Source organism: Mustela nivalis (assembly GCF_964662115.1).
Source record: "Mustela nivalis genome assembly, chromosome: 2".
NCBI lineage: Eukaryota > Metazoa > Chordata > Mammalia > Carnivora > Mustelidae > Mustela > Mustela nivalis.
In genome coordinates, this window is record NC_139021.1 from 8959554 (window position 1) to 8974484 (window position 14931).

Here is a 14931-nt window from a genome sequence, read left to right on the forward strand (position 1 = left end):
TTTAAAAGTAATTTTACAAAAATCGAAACAAAAGAAGACATGGTGATAATTGAAAAAAATAAAAGAATAAAATTCAATTGCTGTAACATTGTGGCTATAATACCAAAATACAAAACAATTTCAAAATAAAATACTTATCAATGTCACATGACATTGCGGTGACTACTAATGACATCACTTCATATGATAAATGTCAAAATGCAATGAAGCTTTATGAGGAAACAACGGAGTTTTTCTGTTCCCATTCTTTCTACCTGTTTATTAAAAAGAACAAAACCAAACCAAAAAAGTACCAAATCCTGCTCAAAAATTCAAAAATGCGGTTTGGTAGAAAATACGGCAACTGAATGGAACCAGAGGCAACTATAGCTGACTGATCAAAGTCTTCTCAATGCCAACATTTTTCACAGTGGAAGACAGGATATGGAAGAGTTCATAAGAAAATGTGTCTTATTCATTTACTAATCAGGATACTAATTCACTTGATGTATTATTTGCCAATCGCTTCTCGGCCTTTTGGCTAAGATCAAGTGATATATCAATCGCCAACATAAGTATCTCTTGTATCTAGCGTCTTCCCACGTAACAGTTTTTCTTATGTCTCTAATTTAGAATACTAAACAAGAGAATTGCAGGGTCATCTCCTCTTATATATCCAGACCCATGATGGAGGCTATTTTTAAAAAGACTAACAAGTGAATCACCTCAAGATTAGTGGTATTGAAACAGTAAAATCTTTAAAAATAAGACCAAGGAAGCATTCTTCTTCATTAGTAAAAATAAACTGAAATTTGTACTCCAAACCCCAGAACAAGAATGGATAAAATGTACTGCAGGGAGATCGAGACAAATGGGGACAGTAACTGGATCCATCCGTAACAGCAGTCTCAGGAATTGATAAAAAATATCCCGTGTGAGTCTTTAACTTTTTGTTTTGTTTTGGTTTGGTTTTTTGTAATGAATCAGGCCTCTCACTGTGCTTGGATTATTCTTGAGGATAGTCAAACTACAGTAAAAATTTGCGTTATTAAATGGTAAGGTTTCTCAATCAGTACAGTCTCTGTACAATAAATCAGTCAGAAATGTATATGCTTTTTGCCCCTGAAATAGTTTTAAGCCTTCCCTATCATATCCACTTAAGTTGGAATTTGTAAAAAGCAACTTCATAAAAATACAATATAACTACAATCAAACTGTTTTTAATGTATCTTATAGGATAAGTAACTATTTTTTAAAAATCTGTGCTCACTAGTTTTATTTATCACTGAAGAAGAAAGCTGAGATACAAGCGTCAAATCCTCGACTTGTATTAATTCTGGGGAAAGTGGTGATTTAGGGGGTTTTATACACCCAGAAGAATCTCCAGATTCATGTTTGCATTTCTTGCTGCGAGCCTTCCCTGAAGACAAAGTTGAGGATAACAGTGCAGGTTTCTGAGTGTTGGCAGAACTGCTAATGTCAGCTTCATTTTTTTTCTGACTTTGAGGTTTAGGTGAAATCGCCTGAATAAATAATAAAAAATTGATATTTTTATTTTGGTTTCTTCATTTTTGTTCTTGTATTCTATTTTGATTGTTAAGCAACTTTAGTATCCAAAAACATTGTTAAGCAACATATAACATTTCTATTACAAATGAAAAACCAAAAAGAACCCCACAAATTATTAACTAAAAGTTGAATAGGCTATCTTTAAAGGGATGCTGTCAACTTTTAGTCTAAGTTTGACTTTTTAAAAACATATTATTCATAATATTCTCAGAATATAAAATGTTATCTTGATTGGCGGAGATTTTCACAGTATTAAACTGAAACATATCTCACTTGAAACCATAATTACCAACTACCTTAATAACAAGTAAGTAAACAGCATTTTTATTTTTCAGGTCAGTAGAAGAATACATTTAAAAGCTTCTGACTTTCAGATGTTTTCTAATAAAACAATCTCCTTTATTAAGTTGAATGCAGAGGTGTAAGTAGACAGTTTCCCTTTAAAGAAAGATCTCAACAGGAAAACAATGACCAAATTAACGAAACATTATCTTTAACTCATTTTAGTGCTGAAAGCTAGAGTTTCATAAGCATAGTGCATCATGAAATCAAAGCCACCAGCAATACAGAGTTAAAAGACTAAAAAACAATACAAAACAAGCAACAACAACAAGAACAACAACAACAAAAAAAAACCAAGGAGTAAAACCAAGTGTAAGTTAAAAACATTGGATTTAAAAACAAAATACGTCGCATTCTTAGATGAGAATTTTTACCTTCCTCCTGCCAACTGATACTTTTAAAAAAAAATTAGAACTTTGTCAGTTCTTTCATAAAGGATTTCTTTATTCATTTGGCAGTAAAATTTCCTACCTATGTAGAAATAGATGTGAATGTGTCCAAAGACAATAGAGAATAGCCACATTAGATGGATTTATAATCTATGGATTGGGAATGCCTATGTTGTATCTCTTTCTGACACACTTATTTGAGAGCAAAATAGGAGATACACTTTTTTAAAAATCCATACTGAAACAGGCCTCTATAAAATAGAATCAAATTGCCACTATGAACATGCTTGTCCCCAGGAACCTTTTTACTTCCTGATCTTTTGTGAGGGATGACCATGAGGTCAGCAGCCTGCAGTTCTCTCGAATATGAAAGATCACTGTCTGGGGACCAAACAGCCTTCTGCTCCCACTAAAATACAAGGCACTCAAATTTCGGGGTACAGTTGGTATTAAGCAGGGCACCTTTGGATGTCCTACCGATGGCATGTCAGACATACCACATCAAAGGGATGGTGTCAAGTGTCCCATTCATTCAGTTGTCATTTCTATTCTTGAATTTACTCATTTACACATGTGTATAAGTGCAGAATAATCATTTGAAAAAGTACTCCATATATGGAAAGGATTCCTGGACTTATCATACAAGGTGTTGCCAGAAAAGTAATTAGAGCCATTACTTGTAAATAAACAATTTTATTGTTCATCTTCACATATGTGAGAGACATCACTACAGCATCCAGTACTCTCGAGTTACAAAGTTATAAAACAAGATTTTAAAACTTAAATTAGTATCTTGATAAGGTGCTTAACTTCTAAACAAGGACAAATTAACATTTTTAAAAACTTGCTGAATTATGCATCTAATGCAGGTTTATCCAAAAGTAAATATAACATGACAATTCCCTAATACAATTAAATAATCTATAATTAATATCTGAGAATTGGGGTTCAAAACCACAGTTTGAATTTTTTTTAAATGTAAATAAAGGAAATCCATTAGCACAGTAAGCTCTGGCTATAGGCCTGTTATCAATCGATGTCATGAGTGACATTATTTTACTCATTAAGACAACAGAGGTTAGTGACAATCAATACCTCTCCTTTAAGTCTAGATACCAATACTTATAATTAAGAGTTTTATAACTCGGCTTTTTAACTTTGAAGCAGGGCAAACAGCATAAAAATTAAGAGTTTGGTTACAGAACATTTTCACAATGATATCAATCTGAATGACAAAAAATAGGGGAACAGCACTTATGTTCCTTAAAAAACTCAAATAATTTACAAACTTTTCAGTAATGATTATTGGTCTCTTTGTTACAAAACTGGCAAGGACTCTCAAAAATGTCTTACTTATGCAAAGAGAAACAGCCGAGTTACTCAATTTTTCTTTCTCTTTTTTAAACTCAATTTCAGAATGTTACTGTCTGTAATTCTCTCTGAAATGGGCACTGCCCTTTATGCTAACTTCCACATGTAATAAGTAATTTTCACAATCACATTCACCGCATCAGGATTGTGCATAATGAAAGATTGACATTGTAATGAATTTTCCAGAAACATTTTATTACCCAAGTCCCTGATTTATTGCATTCTGAGAATACCATAAACAGTGGTGAAAATACAAAATATTGTTATATCTGGGACGTTGAATATAGTAATACAGAGTAAAAAAGAATCACTTAAAATTTGGTTGATATACTGACAGTAACGGCAGAGACTTAACCGCTTAATAATCACAGAAAATCAGAAGGTATGATTCGCTGACATATTTATCAATTTAAAAGCCATTGGTTTAATACAACATTAAATGGAGGCACCAAAACAATGCACTGTTATCAAATCAGGCCTAAAATAACCCTGAAAAACTCAATACAATATCAATTAAATTTGGACTATTTTGTAAAACGCATATAGAGAGGAGCAAAAGATACTCATTTTAAAGTCTTCTTTATTAGGCTACTAATAAAGAAAATTAAATTAATACAAAAGGATATATTAAAACTACATTAAGGCTCAGATTTTTAAAACAGGAGAACCAAGGAAATCCAGTTATGGCTATTACTGTGTTCTTATAGTCTTACAGTGCCCAAGAAGTTAAGCCCTTAGAGAATGTAAAAGCATGCACAGTTCATTATGTACAGGTACTATGGGAATCTGAAGGTAGCCAAGGCAAAATCTAGCAACTGCAACCTTCGCTTTTAAATTCCTCTATTAGGTGGTTTAAAGACAGACCCTTCATAGTTTTTTAAAATTCTTTTTTTTGTAGTTATTAAAATATACATCCTAGCAAAAATGTATGGCTCATTGATCAATTCATAAAACACATAGTCAGTCTAACAACACCAACTGTTACAATATAAAAGAAACTTCTTACAAAAGAAGCTTTATTAGATGTCAAAAACCCTGTTTTAACTCACAAATGAAAAGTATTTGTGTAAGGGTCTTTTGTAAGCTAGTTAAAGGTGGTCCAGCTGGAAGCTTATACCCTGGGATGCCTGTCTCTGGGCCTTCAAATGTTGGAGAGAGAGGCTTTAATGCCAGTCTACTGAAAACAAACACTAACAAAGTCTGTAGTTTTATCTGTATACCTGGGAGAAGGCAAAGTTAAAAATATATCATCCATTAATTAGCTTCCTATTCCCACATCTGATCACAAGGGCAATTTCAATTACGTGGATACTATAGCTCCGTGACCATTCCAGTTGGGAACCTTGAAAACAATCAAATGCTACCGTTTCATACCTGCTCCAGCATTGGAGCTGTTTCAGTGCAGTCTTCCTTTCTGTCAGCACCATCCACCCCAACAGCTTTGGATGCCAACAAACCTTGAGAAAAATTGTACAGAAATTGCTTATTAGAAAAATTAATGACTTTCACTCCAAATTCCCCCAAATTTTAGCAGCTGAAATCCCCCATTCTCAAATTTTACTTGTCAAAAATACAAACACCCTTAAGGGACTAAATCAGCACCTGAGATGCTTATGCAATTGGTTTCCTGTAAAAATATTACCCCTAAAGATGTCCTTAAAACACACATAGACACACACACACATTTAGCCTAAAAATTAATTCTACAACTTAATGTTTAGAAACCCAAGACTGCTTAGATTAATATTCATAATATGGGCTTTGTCTATACAACTGAAATAGTTAATATTAAGATCTGAGAAATCTTTCCAAACATCTAGAATGTAAGGTTTTGTGGTTTTCATTATTAGCTAACAAAAAAAAAAAAAAAAAAAAAAAAGAACAATGCTTTATTTTTAACTCTACTTGGTTCCCTTGATCTAAGCTTTATGGGTTTATCCCTGTACCTCACTGTACCTTATCTTCTTACAAAAGTGCCAAAAACACTGATAGGACCAAAGTGCAGACCCTTCCTACATTTGAGCTTAATATTATAGCCTCATCCTAGGAATTCCAGTTTTCTCCAACGTATATCACTCTCAATTTTAGAAAACAAAATATTTCATCTAGAGTATATAAAATAACTTTGCAAGACATTAAAACTCTGCCTTAATTTATAAATTAAAAAAGACATTTATTTGGATAACGAATATGTCTTTGCTGATGACCACTGGCACATAAAAAGTGACCAGAAATCACTTTTGTCATTTTGAAGTTGGTTACACAAAAACTCTGCTTCAAAGGAAGTTAATTTAACTGATGGCATAACAGTAAACTTACTACAGCAAGTGTATCAGCCATACTACACTGAAGGAGTGTAGAGCAGACCTAATAGAAAAAGTGCCCACAGACGCCGTATCACTAACATCAGGCTATCCATGTGGCCACCATCTCTTGACTTTTGCAGGTAACAGTATGATAGATGTTAAGTAATCTAAGTATGAATTCAAATATTAAAATCATACCCGTAAAGCAGTATTAGAGCCAAGTGTTAAATGAGTGTTAAAACACCCTTCCTTTATTGGGAAGTTGAATATCCAGGACCCAGAATTGTAATTTAAGATAGAAAAGGTGGGGTGTAAAACAATGATTTTGATACATTTGGTCCAGTTGATGTAACAATCTATATAGTTTGCTCACACAATATTAAGTATAGATTTAAATGGGGGAAAACTCCAATATAGAAATAATTTCACAAAAACTTATAAATCATAAATTCAATCCTAATCATATTGGTATCCCTTCTGAACATATTTTTAGGTGACTGAAAGAGATATAGCATGGTGTACTTCCTTAACATATAAAAACCATGCTCACTAGGTTTTTCTTTTCGAGCTAGTATTTTTGAGAATCAATACTACTGAAATAAAAAGGAAAGTATTAGGGATTAAGTTCTTTTAAAGAAAACTGAGTACAGGTTCCACTTCTAAGGTTTACTCAACTAAGACAAATATTTTGCTATTCAGTCTATCAAATATATCTTACTTTTGCTTCCTTTCACATAGGTTCTAGAAATACTTTTCAAAACCCATCAGTGCACAGAAGAGATCTCAATTATGAAATTTAAAATAAGGGACCACAAGCTTTAAAATAAAAAAATTCAGACATACTCATGAATTTGAATTAGGATATTACAGACCCAATTAATTAAAAGCAATTCTCACTTAATGGTTTATGAATGAAAAATAAAGCTTTGTAATGTTCTTATAAAAGGTAACAGGGCATTTAATAAAAAAAAAAAGTACTCAAAATTAGATTAGAAAATACAATACGTGACATCCTGAGAATTCATATGCATCCAATACAATTGATAAACGCTTTTCATACTTTATATCCATGCTATCTTACAGAAGAGGTACCAAATACAAACAACAAAAGGGAAAAAGAATAAAAGTCTTTGGCAAGTCTCTGATTCCTGCTGCCTTAAGAGACTGTCCAAAATCTGTTTTCTTGGCCTGTGAAGATGCTGGGAAGAAATGCAATATCCTTAGAAAATGAGAAGAGAGAGTTAAGTGAAAGGAAAAGGCTACAAATTAATTTTAGTTATCTGTAAATACTTATTACCAATATATCACTGATAGGTCTGCCTCCAGAAGAATGCATCTGTAATTATCATAACAGAATGCATAATCATTTCAAGATTATTAGGTAAATATCAGGTTAAAGTACATTATCAAATATTCATGAGTCACCACAAAGTCACAGTTTCTCAATACTGTATTTCTGCTACAAAATACATAGCTGTCACTCTCTGCTAATAGGAATGAATAGAATAAAGGCCAGAGTACCCTGGAATGGCAAAAGGGAGGAAAGAAAAACTAGTTAAATTTGTGCTCCACTTTTCAACCAGGGATTCCAAAACACAAAGTTCTTGCTGCAAATAAGAATCAAATATTCTTAAAATTATCATCAGTAACATGTACTGGCCCATTCAGACCTCTGAGTTGTTTTTTTTAATTATTTTAAAAATCCCATAAGCTGCACACACTTATCTAAGCTGGCTAAAATACAGCAACTCCTAGAACTAGCAGAAATACACCATGACCAAATGCTGATGTTACTTCTTCTGTTCCCTTAACAAACTGTATTTTAAAATCTACTCAAATTCGCTTGAAGTTTGCTTGCAACTTTGTCCCGAAGTATGGACTCTTAAATCTCTCTGTAAAATTGTCAATTCTAACTCAGTAATGTGTGAAGTATGTAACTATCAATAGTGTACATTACATAAAGAAAAGTCAGTCTCTGGAAGAACATATATACACTGTGCAACTATCATTTCAGAATGTACTTATTCAGAAACTTCAAAAAAGCCATCTTATATCATTGCCTGAAGAGAATTCAGGTTAGAATCTCTACAGGAAACAGGAGGGTGAATATATCAATTACATTTATCCAGTGGCTGGTCCACATATTTCCGCTAGAATGACTTCAAAAACAAATAAAATGGAGTTGGTGGGGGCGGGGGGAGACATCAGAGCAGGCTAAGATGCTGCCAAGATCACAGCCGTATTCCTCTCAGTAGTAAAGGGGCAAAAAGACACCATAAGCGAGCTTGATAAGTTTAAAATATACCATAATTCCATAACAAAATCACTATCTTATAGTAGTTCTCATCTCTTTTTATGGTAACAAATGAAATGTACTGCACAGAAACAAGCTTGAGCTTCAACCAGTGAAGATAATCTCGCAAGATCTATTCATCTTTTTGCATGATATAGTTGCAAGGTGAACACAGGAATAAATGCAGAAACATGAACTATTAAAAGGATTATCACATATTCAATATTCTGAGTAAATGAAGGGAAAAAACACAATGGCTTCACATCCATAAAAATCTCACATTTTTCTACTGCTGCCAAACTATCACTTGTTCTTTTGAGACTCCCAAGGGCTGCAGTGAGGGGCACAGTCCCTCCATACAAGGTGCAGGATGTTACCAAGCAACCAGCATTAGAGCTTCCTTGAGGCAAAATGGTTTTACCCACTATTGTCTTTTCAAGGCCATATGTAAATAATGCATTGTTGTGCACTGGGCTGTTTTCTTCTTTTATTTCTTTAAATGTTGGGCTTGAACTTCTCAGTAAAGGACCTGTGGGAACAGACTGCCTGAAACTAAAAGCAGATTTCCAGACTGCAGGACAACCCTTGAGGCTGGTAAGCTGGCAGTCACACCACGTCAGTGTCATGTCCATCTCCCTCGGTCTTGACCCCTCCGGTAGTGCTCTTTCGGTCTTGGTCTCATAGGAGCTGGAAGTGCTCTTCCTCTTCTGCCACAGTATGCAACCCTAGTTTCCATTCTGCTAGGGCCAAACGAAGTCTTAAAACTGCCATCGTAACAACCACCTGGATAACATTTTGACTTTCTACAAAGCTAACAGTTTCTAAGGAAAAGGTGGAATGGGTGAATTCATTTGAAATATTTCCTGACTTGGGGTCAAAAGTATCCTTTATCAGAAAAAGGCACAAAAACAGTATTAACAAATAGAAAGACTATATATTCTCACCTGTTGAAACCAATTCTAATCACTTAAGATGAACACTACCATGAGACAACAGTGGTTCTAAAGAACCCTCAGCTGCAGTCATTTTTTCAATGGGTTCTATTCTTCAGAAAATGGTCAACATGTCTAAATTCCATTTATTCTTTGATCTGACAATGACACCAAAGCTTCTTCATATTATTTAAAAGAATGCCAACAAAGGTTTATACAGCTTTATTAGGCACTAAAAACCACTTTGTCCTTAAAATAAAAACATATGACTAAATACTTGGAAGTATTTTAATTTCTCTTTTAGCATATACCGTGAAAAATTAAGTATGCTCACAATTTTTTGAAAGAGGAGAATCATTAGGCTGAACAGGTCTTGGAAGTGACATGGCCCTGCTTCAGATACTTTAATCTCTTCTCCTGTGAACACTACCCAGGCTAGACTTCCAGAGTTTTCCATCCTAGCACCCTACTTCCTAAATTATAACAAAACACAGAAAAATAAGACGAGCTTCTAAGGACCAACCTGAAGATAAATTTGAGAAACTTAGAAAAGTACTTTTACTTTGGAATTAACACATTCAGGAACTACATTTAATTAAGTATTCACCTTTCCAACCGCATTGCTACCATCTTTTTTTTTTTTTTTTTAAGGATTTTATTTTTTCAAGGAAACCTCTACACCGAACACACCGAACATGGGGCTTGAACACAGCACCCCTAGATCAAGAGCTGCGTGCTCCATGGGCTGAGCCAGCCAGGCGCCCCTTATTTGCTACCATCCTTAACGAGACAGGGCAAGAGTAAGAAATGTTTATATAATAATATGTACAACCACAGAGATGATGTCACCACAGACTGACAAAAGCAGATAATTCAATGTTTATAGAAACTACTCCTACCAGGTGATTTTAAAACTCTGGAATTTTATCACATTTGATCCTATCAATCCTCACAACATCCCTGTGAGGTAGGTAGAAAGAATGTGATAGTTTTCACATTTCACAAAAGAAAAAGCTGACAGTGTTGGAGGATGCTGACCTTGAAGAACCATAAAGTAACTGTCTTTCTTGTTAACCCGCTTGTTACACTAAACCACGAGATACATTTTACTTTATTAAAAACAGACTACTCTAAAATCAAACCCTCCAATCCTTCCCCCCCCACCCCAAAAAAATCATTGTAGTTTACCAGTAATCTTGTTAAGTCGAGCTCTCTTTGCCTGAAATGAGTTGCCTTGATTATTTTTCCTCTTGTTTGATAATGTGCTCTCTGGCTGTGGAAAGACCATCTTTGGAACGTTCTCTACATGAAGTCCTACTTTTAATAGAATACATATATGAGAGTTTATCTAGAATCCAAAGTTAAAACACATAATTTTTTTTTTAGATAACAAAATAGTAAAAATGCTTTGCACTTAATTTTTACCTGTGCTTAACACAGAACTTTAAAAAACACAAATTTCTCCAGACTGATATTAGAAATAAAGAACCATTAAGTAGTTATTCTTTAGTAAAGAAAAGCAGGAAGAAAGTGACTCACTGCTTTTTCCATATTACATACTAAAATACATGCAGAAGCACTTAAAAAGTTAAAGGGGAAAAAAAAATCACAAAACAAACAAAAACCCCAAAGCCTACTAATAAGAACTTAGAAGTCAAAATCGGAACTCATTTCTATTGAAGAATACTAAGATCACCCATTAACCAGTACCCATATTAGACAGTAATTTTCAGCTCTGCAACCTGCTACAGAAGTTAACTTCTTCCCTCATGCAAGGGAAGAGCCCAATTATTCCACCATACCCTCCAACTGCAGGTAACCAAAGGATCTGTCTTACTCTCTAGCGAGTTTACCCTGCCACGAAGAATGAACGTAAGAACATATTTTGTACCAAAAGTTTCGCTAGATGTGGGTAGATCTTCCTTCTTCTCAACTTCTGCAGAAGATATAGAAGTTGAAGTCTCTTCCTTCTTTGAAGGTACTTTAAACCATTTCCTCTCCTCTTTCTCTTTCTCTTTATTGCTGTTGGCACTGGTGCGAGGCTTGCTCCCTGTTTTATTCTTGGCTGCAGCTGCGGCAGCTGCTTTGACTAGAGCTATCCAATCCTCCAAAGGAAAAACACAAAACATGTGAAGTATTAAAAAATTAATCAAAATTTAATTACACTAATGAATAAAAACATGTCTCACATTTCCAAAGCTACCCTCACATGCACACAAATATAAAAATTGAATTAATTAATTTATACGATAAATCAACACAGTGATTATCAAATTTAATGATCTAATGGGTTACTGGGATTGTATAACCTTACATAAACTTAGAAAATATTGAGTAACAAATATTCCTTTGATATATTTTCACAGAAATAAAACCTAATAATAGAGGCAACCCTTTAATAAATATGGAACACTGCATGGTGCTCTTAGCACTTTAGATTCAAGTGGCAAATTGCATTTCTTTTCTGAATACAACAAACTGTAAAAGAAGTAAGAGAAAAATGCTTTCGTTGCAATTCTGTAAAGATTAAATGAAATGTATTTCCATTGAGCAAATTACTCTTCCTTATTAGGAAGAATATAGCACTCACAGTATGGTCAACTTCACAGAATTCAAGGTATGATTTTATTAATTCTTAAAGCTTTGAAAATTTGAACACCAATTTATCACAACAGCTTAGAACTATAGTGAAAGAAAAAGAGCCATTTGATTTGACCAAGGGGAAATACATGCAGTCAGGCTCCAGACGAATTTCCCTCTCTCTTCGACTTCCTAGTATTTGTATGGATCGCCCTTCTTCTGAGATGTGAATGCTTTACTCTTCCTGTGTTTATAGTCTCAGTTTGTTGCTAAATAATTTTTACTATTACTATTTTATTTTTAACTAAAAATGCTTGTTGTAAAAAAATGAAAAGATACTTAAAAAGTGGTGCTAACATTTTAATTTTCACAATCAAAAAGATTTTTTTAAAACAAGTATTTATACTATCTCTACAGTTAATCTTCCACTGAGAACACTAAGCTTCAAAGAGACTAACTCAAATTCAACAAAAATGGGTAATACATTCAATTCTTAGTCCATATAACTAAACACTACTTCACAACATCAAGTGCATTTATTTCACAGGTATCATTAGCAAAAGTCAATCATTAGGTGATACAGGTTGATGGCTGCTCAGTCTTGAAAATATATGAAGACAATAAGCCATTAAAAATAAACCAACAAAGTCTGTTTCGTTATGTCCCCATGATTAAAATGAACTAAAACTATCATGCGACTGCACCTAAAACATTCACCCAACTTTCTATTGAATACCTTGCTACATGTGCCAAGAAGCATGCTAAGCATTCGTGAGACAATTCCTACGAGATGCTGCCTGAAAGACCCCAAAAATGCATTGGCCCTGCTTCTGCCTAGAAGGAACCCCTTTACTCCTGCCTGGAAGATGACCAGCATATAGCTTTTTCAGTATTTCAACTGTGTCCCCAGTACATATCTTATTAGAAAGTGAATTAAGACATGGGGTGTCTTGGTGGCTCAGTCGGTTAAGTGTCTGCCTTCGGTGGGATCCAGCCCCACATCCTGGAACGCAGGATCTGGCTGGAACCCAGCATCTGGCTCCTGCTCAACAGGGAGTTTGCTTCTCCCTCTACCTCTTCCCCATTGTTCCTGATCTCTCTCTCACTCACTCTCAAATAAATAAAAATCTTAAAGAAAAAAAAAAAAAAACCACAGTTGTGAAATACAGGTTTATGTCTCTAATTTGTAAAACAAAATAAGACAAACCAGATAAACCAGTACTGTCCAATCCCAGGTATACTTAGAGTCATGTTTTTTGTTGTTACCTATAAGGAACTGAAAGGCAAATAAAATTAACTATAAGACAGTGTGACAGAAGAGGCAATGGAGGAATAATACACAAAATACCACGGAAGAAAACAAAAGATTAATCTTGACTTAAGAGAAAGGCTACTAGAAGGCTTCAGGAAACATAACAGATGAGGTGAGCACTGCAGCAGGAATCTTCAGGGTCAGGGCAGAAGGAAAGGAGTCAAGGGGCACCGCCAGGAAGAGGAACCATTAGACAAAGCCACGGCAACCAGAGTGTATGAGAACAGGCACAAGGGGCAAGAACAGTCTGAGTAAGTCAAAGGGCTACAGCTAAATTGAGCCTTGAGACTGACACTAAGTATTAGAGAAAAAAAGCACCTCGCCGATGAAATGGACAATAAGCAACAAAGCAGAAAGAGAAACAAAAATAGAGCCGGACTAGCAAAGTGCCAAATTCAGAGAGATCATACCTGTATGGTCTTATGAAGAGAGTGCTTAATTCTCTGTTCCACATTGTGAGGAAATTTTTAAGTTGTTAGAGAAATGCTGACAAATGCCAGGGGTAAATTCCATCCCCACCTCTTTTCTCTCTTTTTTCCCCCACCTTTTTTCTGAACAGAAAACTGGGAGAGACTCATATTGTAGCTCTTAAAAGTACAATCAGATAATTTTTTTAAAGTTCCTGGTCATATGACTTTTTAATCATGGAATCACTGCAGTTGTGTCATTAAAGAATTCTCCCATTATACTGCCCTTCTATTTTTAAACAGGTAAGATCCACTATTAAAAATAACTGGTGTGATCATTCCATGAATTAGAACTAATGATCTGCTTCAAAGCTCCCTGTAGACAACAGAGCTGTAAGTTCAGAATCACTCTGCATTACGGTTATATGAAATTCTAAGTCAGTCACTCAATTCTCTAAGGTCTGAATTCCTCAACTGTGAAATAGAAGTATCAGTCATAGCTGTGTCAAAGGATTTGCTATGAGAACCCAATTAAATAATGTACGCAAAAAATTTTTATAAATAGTAGAGGACCTTAAGAGCAAATCTTTAATATTAGTATTACATCAGCACACTTGCAAAAAGAAAAAGTAGGACAGAAAAAGCTACAGAAAGTTTAGAGAAGAATATATCTCCATACTGCATCAATTTATCCTTTGCTAATTTAGTAAAAGAAATTTACTGTGTTATCTTTACAAAGGAATTCTCAAAGTACTGAAAATTTCTAAGATACATGCAAAGTTGGATTCTCTCAGCACTGCCCACACAACACCTGACTTAGTATATTTCCTTCATGAAAACAAGTCAAAAACTTTTTTGGGAAAAAAAAAAACACTTATAAAATGAGGCCATTTTATAAAAAACAATTCTACCAATATTTTAGTGTGCCAGTATTAAAAATTATGAAGAAAAACATAAATTAAAAGAAATAATAGTGTTACTCAGGGTGCCTGAGTGGTTCAGTCGGTTAAGCTTCTGACTCCTGATTTCAGCCCTGTGAAATCGAGCCCTGTGTCCGCTACCACTAACCCCCCCGCCCCTCCTCACCCACCAACCTGGCCTGTGCACACTCTCAAGCTCTCTCTCTCTCTCTTTAAAAAAAAAAAAAAATGCAGCGTTACCCCTATTTTCTTTCAGTACTTTGTATTTCAGATGTACCTACTTACTAAAAGTAAACACCCAATACATCCCATAAATTTTTATGACTTGTAATTTTACCAAAAATTGCTTGGTATCCCACTTTAGAAAAAAATGAAGTTTTAGGCTTAATGTCATCTCACCAACATTTGAATAACCAGAATAAAATAAAAGCTTTAAAGCAAAAAAAAAAAAAAAAAAAAAAAAAAAAGAGAGAGAGAGAATTAAAGATGTATATTAAACTAAATTCCCAATGTTTTAATCAATCTCTCTAT

The 14931-nt window shown here is 34.4% G+C and overlaps 1 protein-coding gene across 26 annotated transcripts in view; it reads right to left on the bottom strand.

Moving 5' to 3' along the window:
- PHF20L1 (PHD finger protein 20 like 1) overlaps positions 1-14931 on the bottom strand; it is a 75207-nt gene that overhangs the window by 35798 nt on the left and 24478 nt on the right. For 13 of the 26 annotated variants that reach the window (XM_082719788.1, XM_082719786.1, XM_082719805.1 and 10 more), the window contains 4 exons: positions 11073-11286; positions 10370-10498; positions 5025-5107; positions 1250-1502 (listed from right to left, as the gene is read on the bottom strand). In XM_082719788.1, the coding sequence (XP_082575914.1) occupies positions 1250-1502; positions 5025-5107; positions 10370-10498; positions 11073-11286 (679 nt within the window). Of the gene's footprint in view, positions 1-1249; positions 1503-2956; positions 5108-10369; positions 10499-11072; positions 11287-14931 lie in introns of those variants that run through there. The other 13 variants (XM_082719793.1, XM_082719790.1, XM_082719783.1 and 10 more) reach the window with 2 other exon arrangements.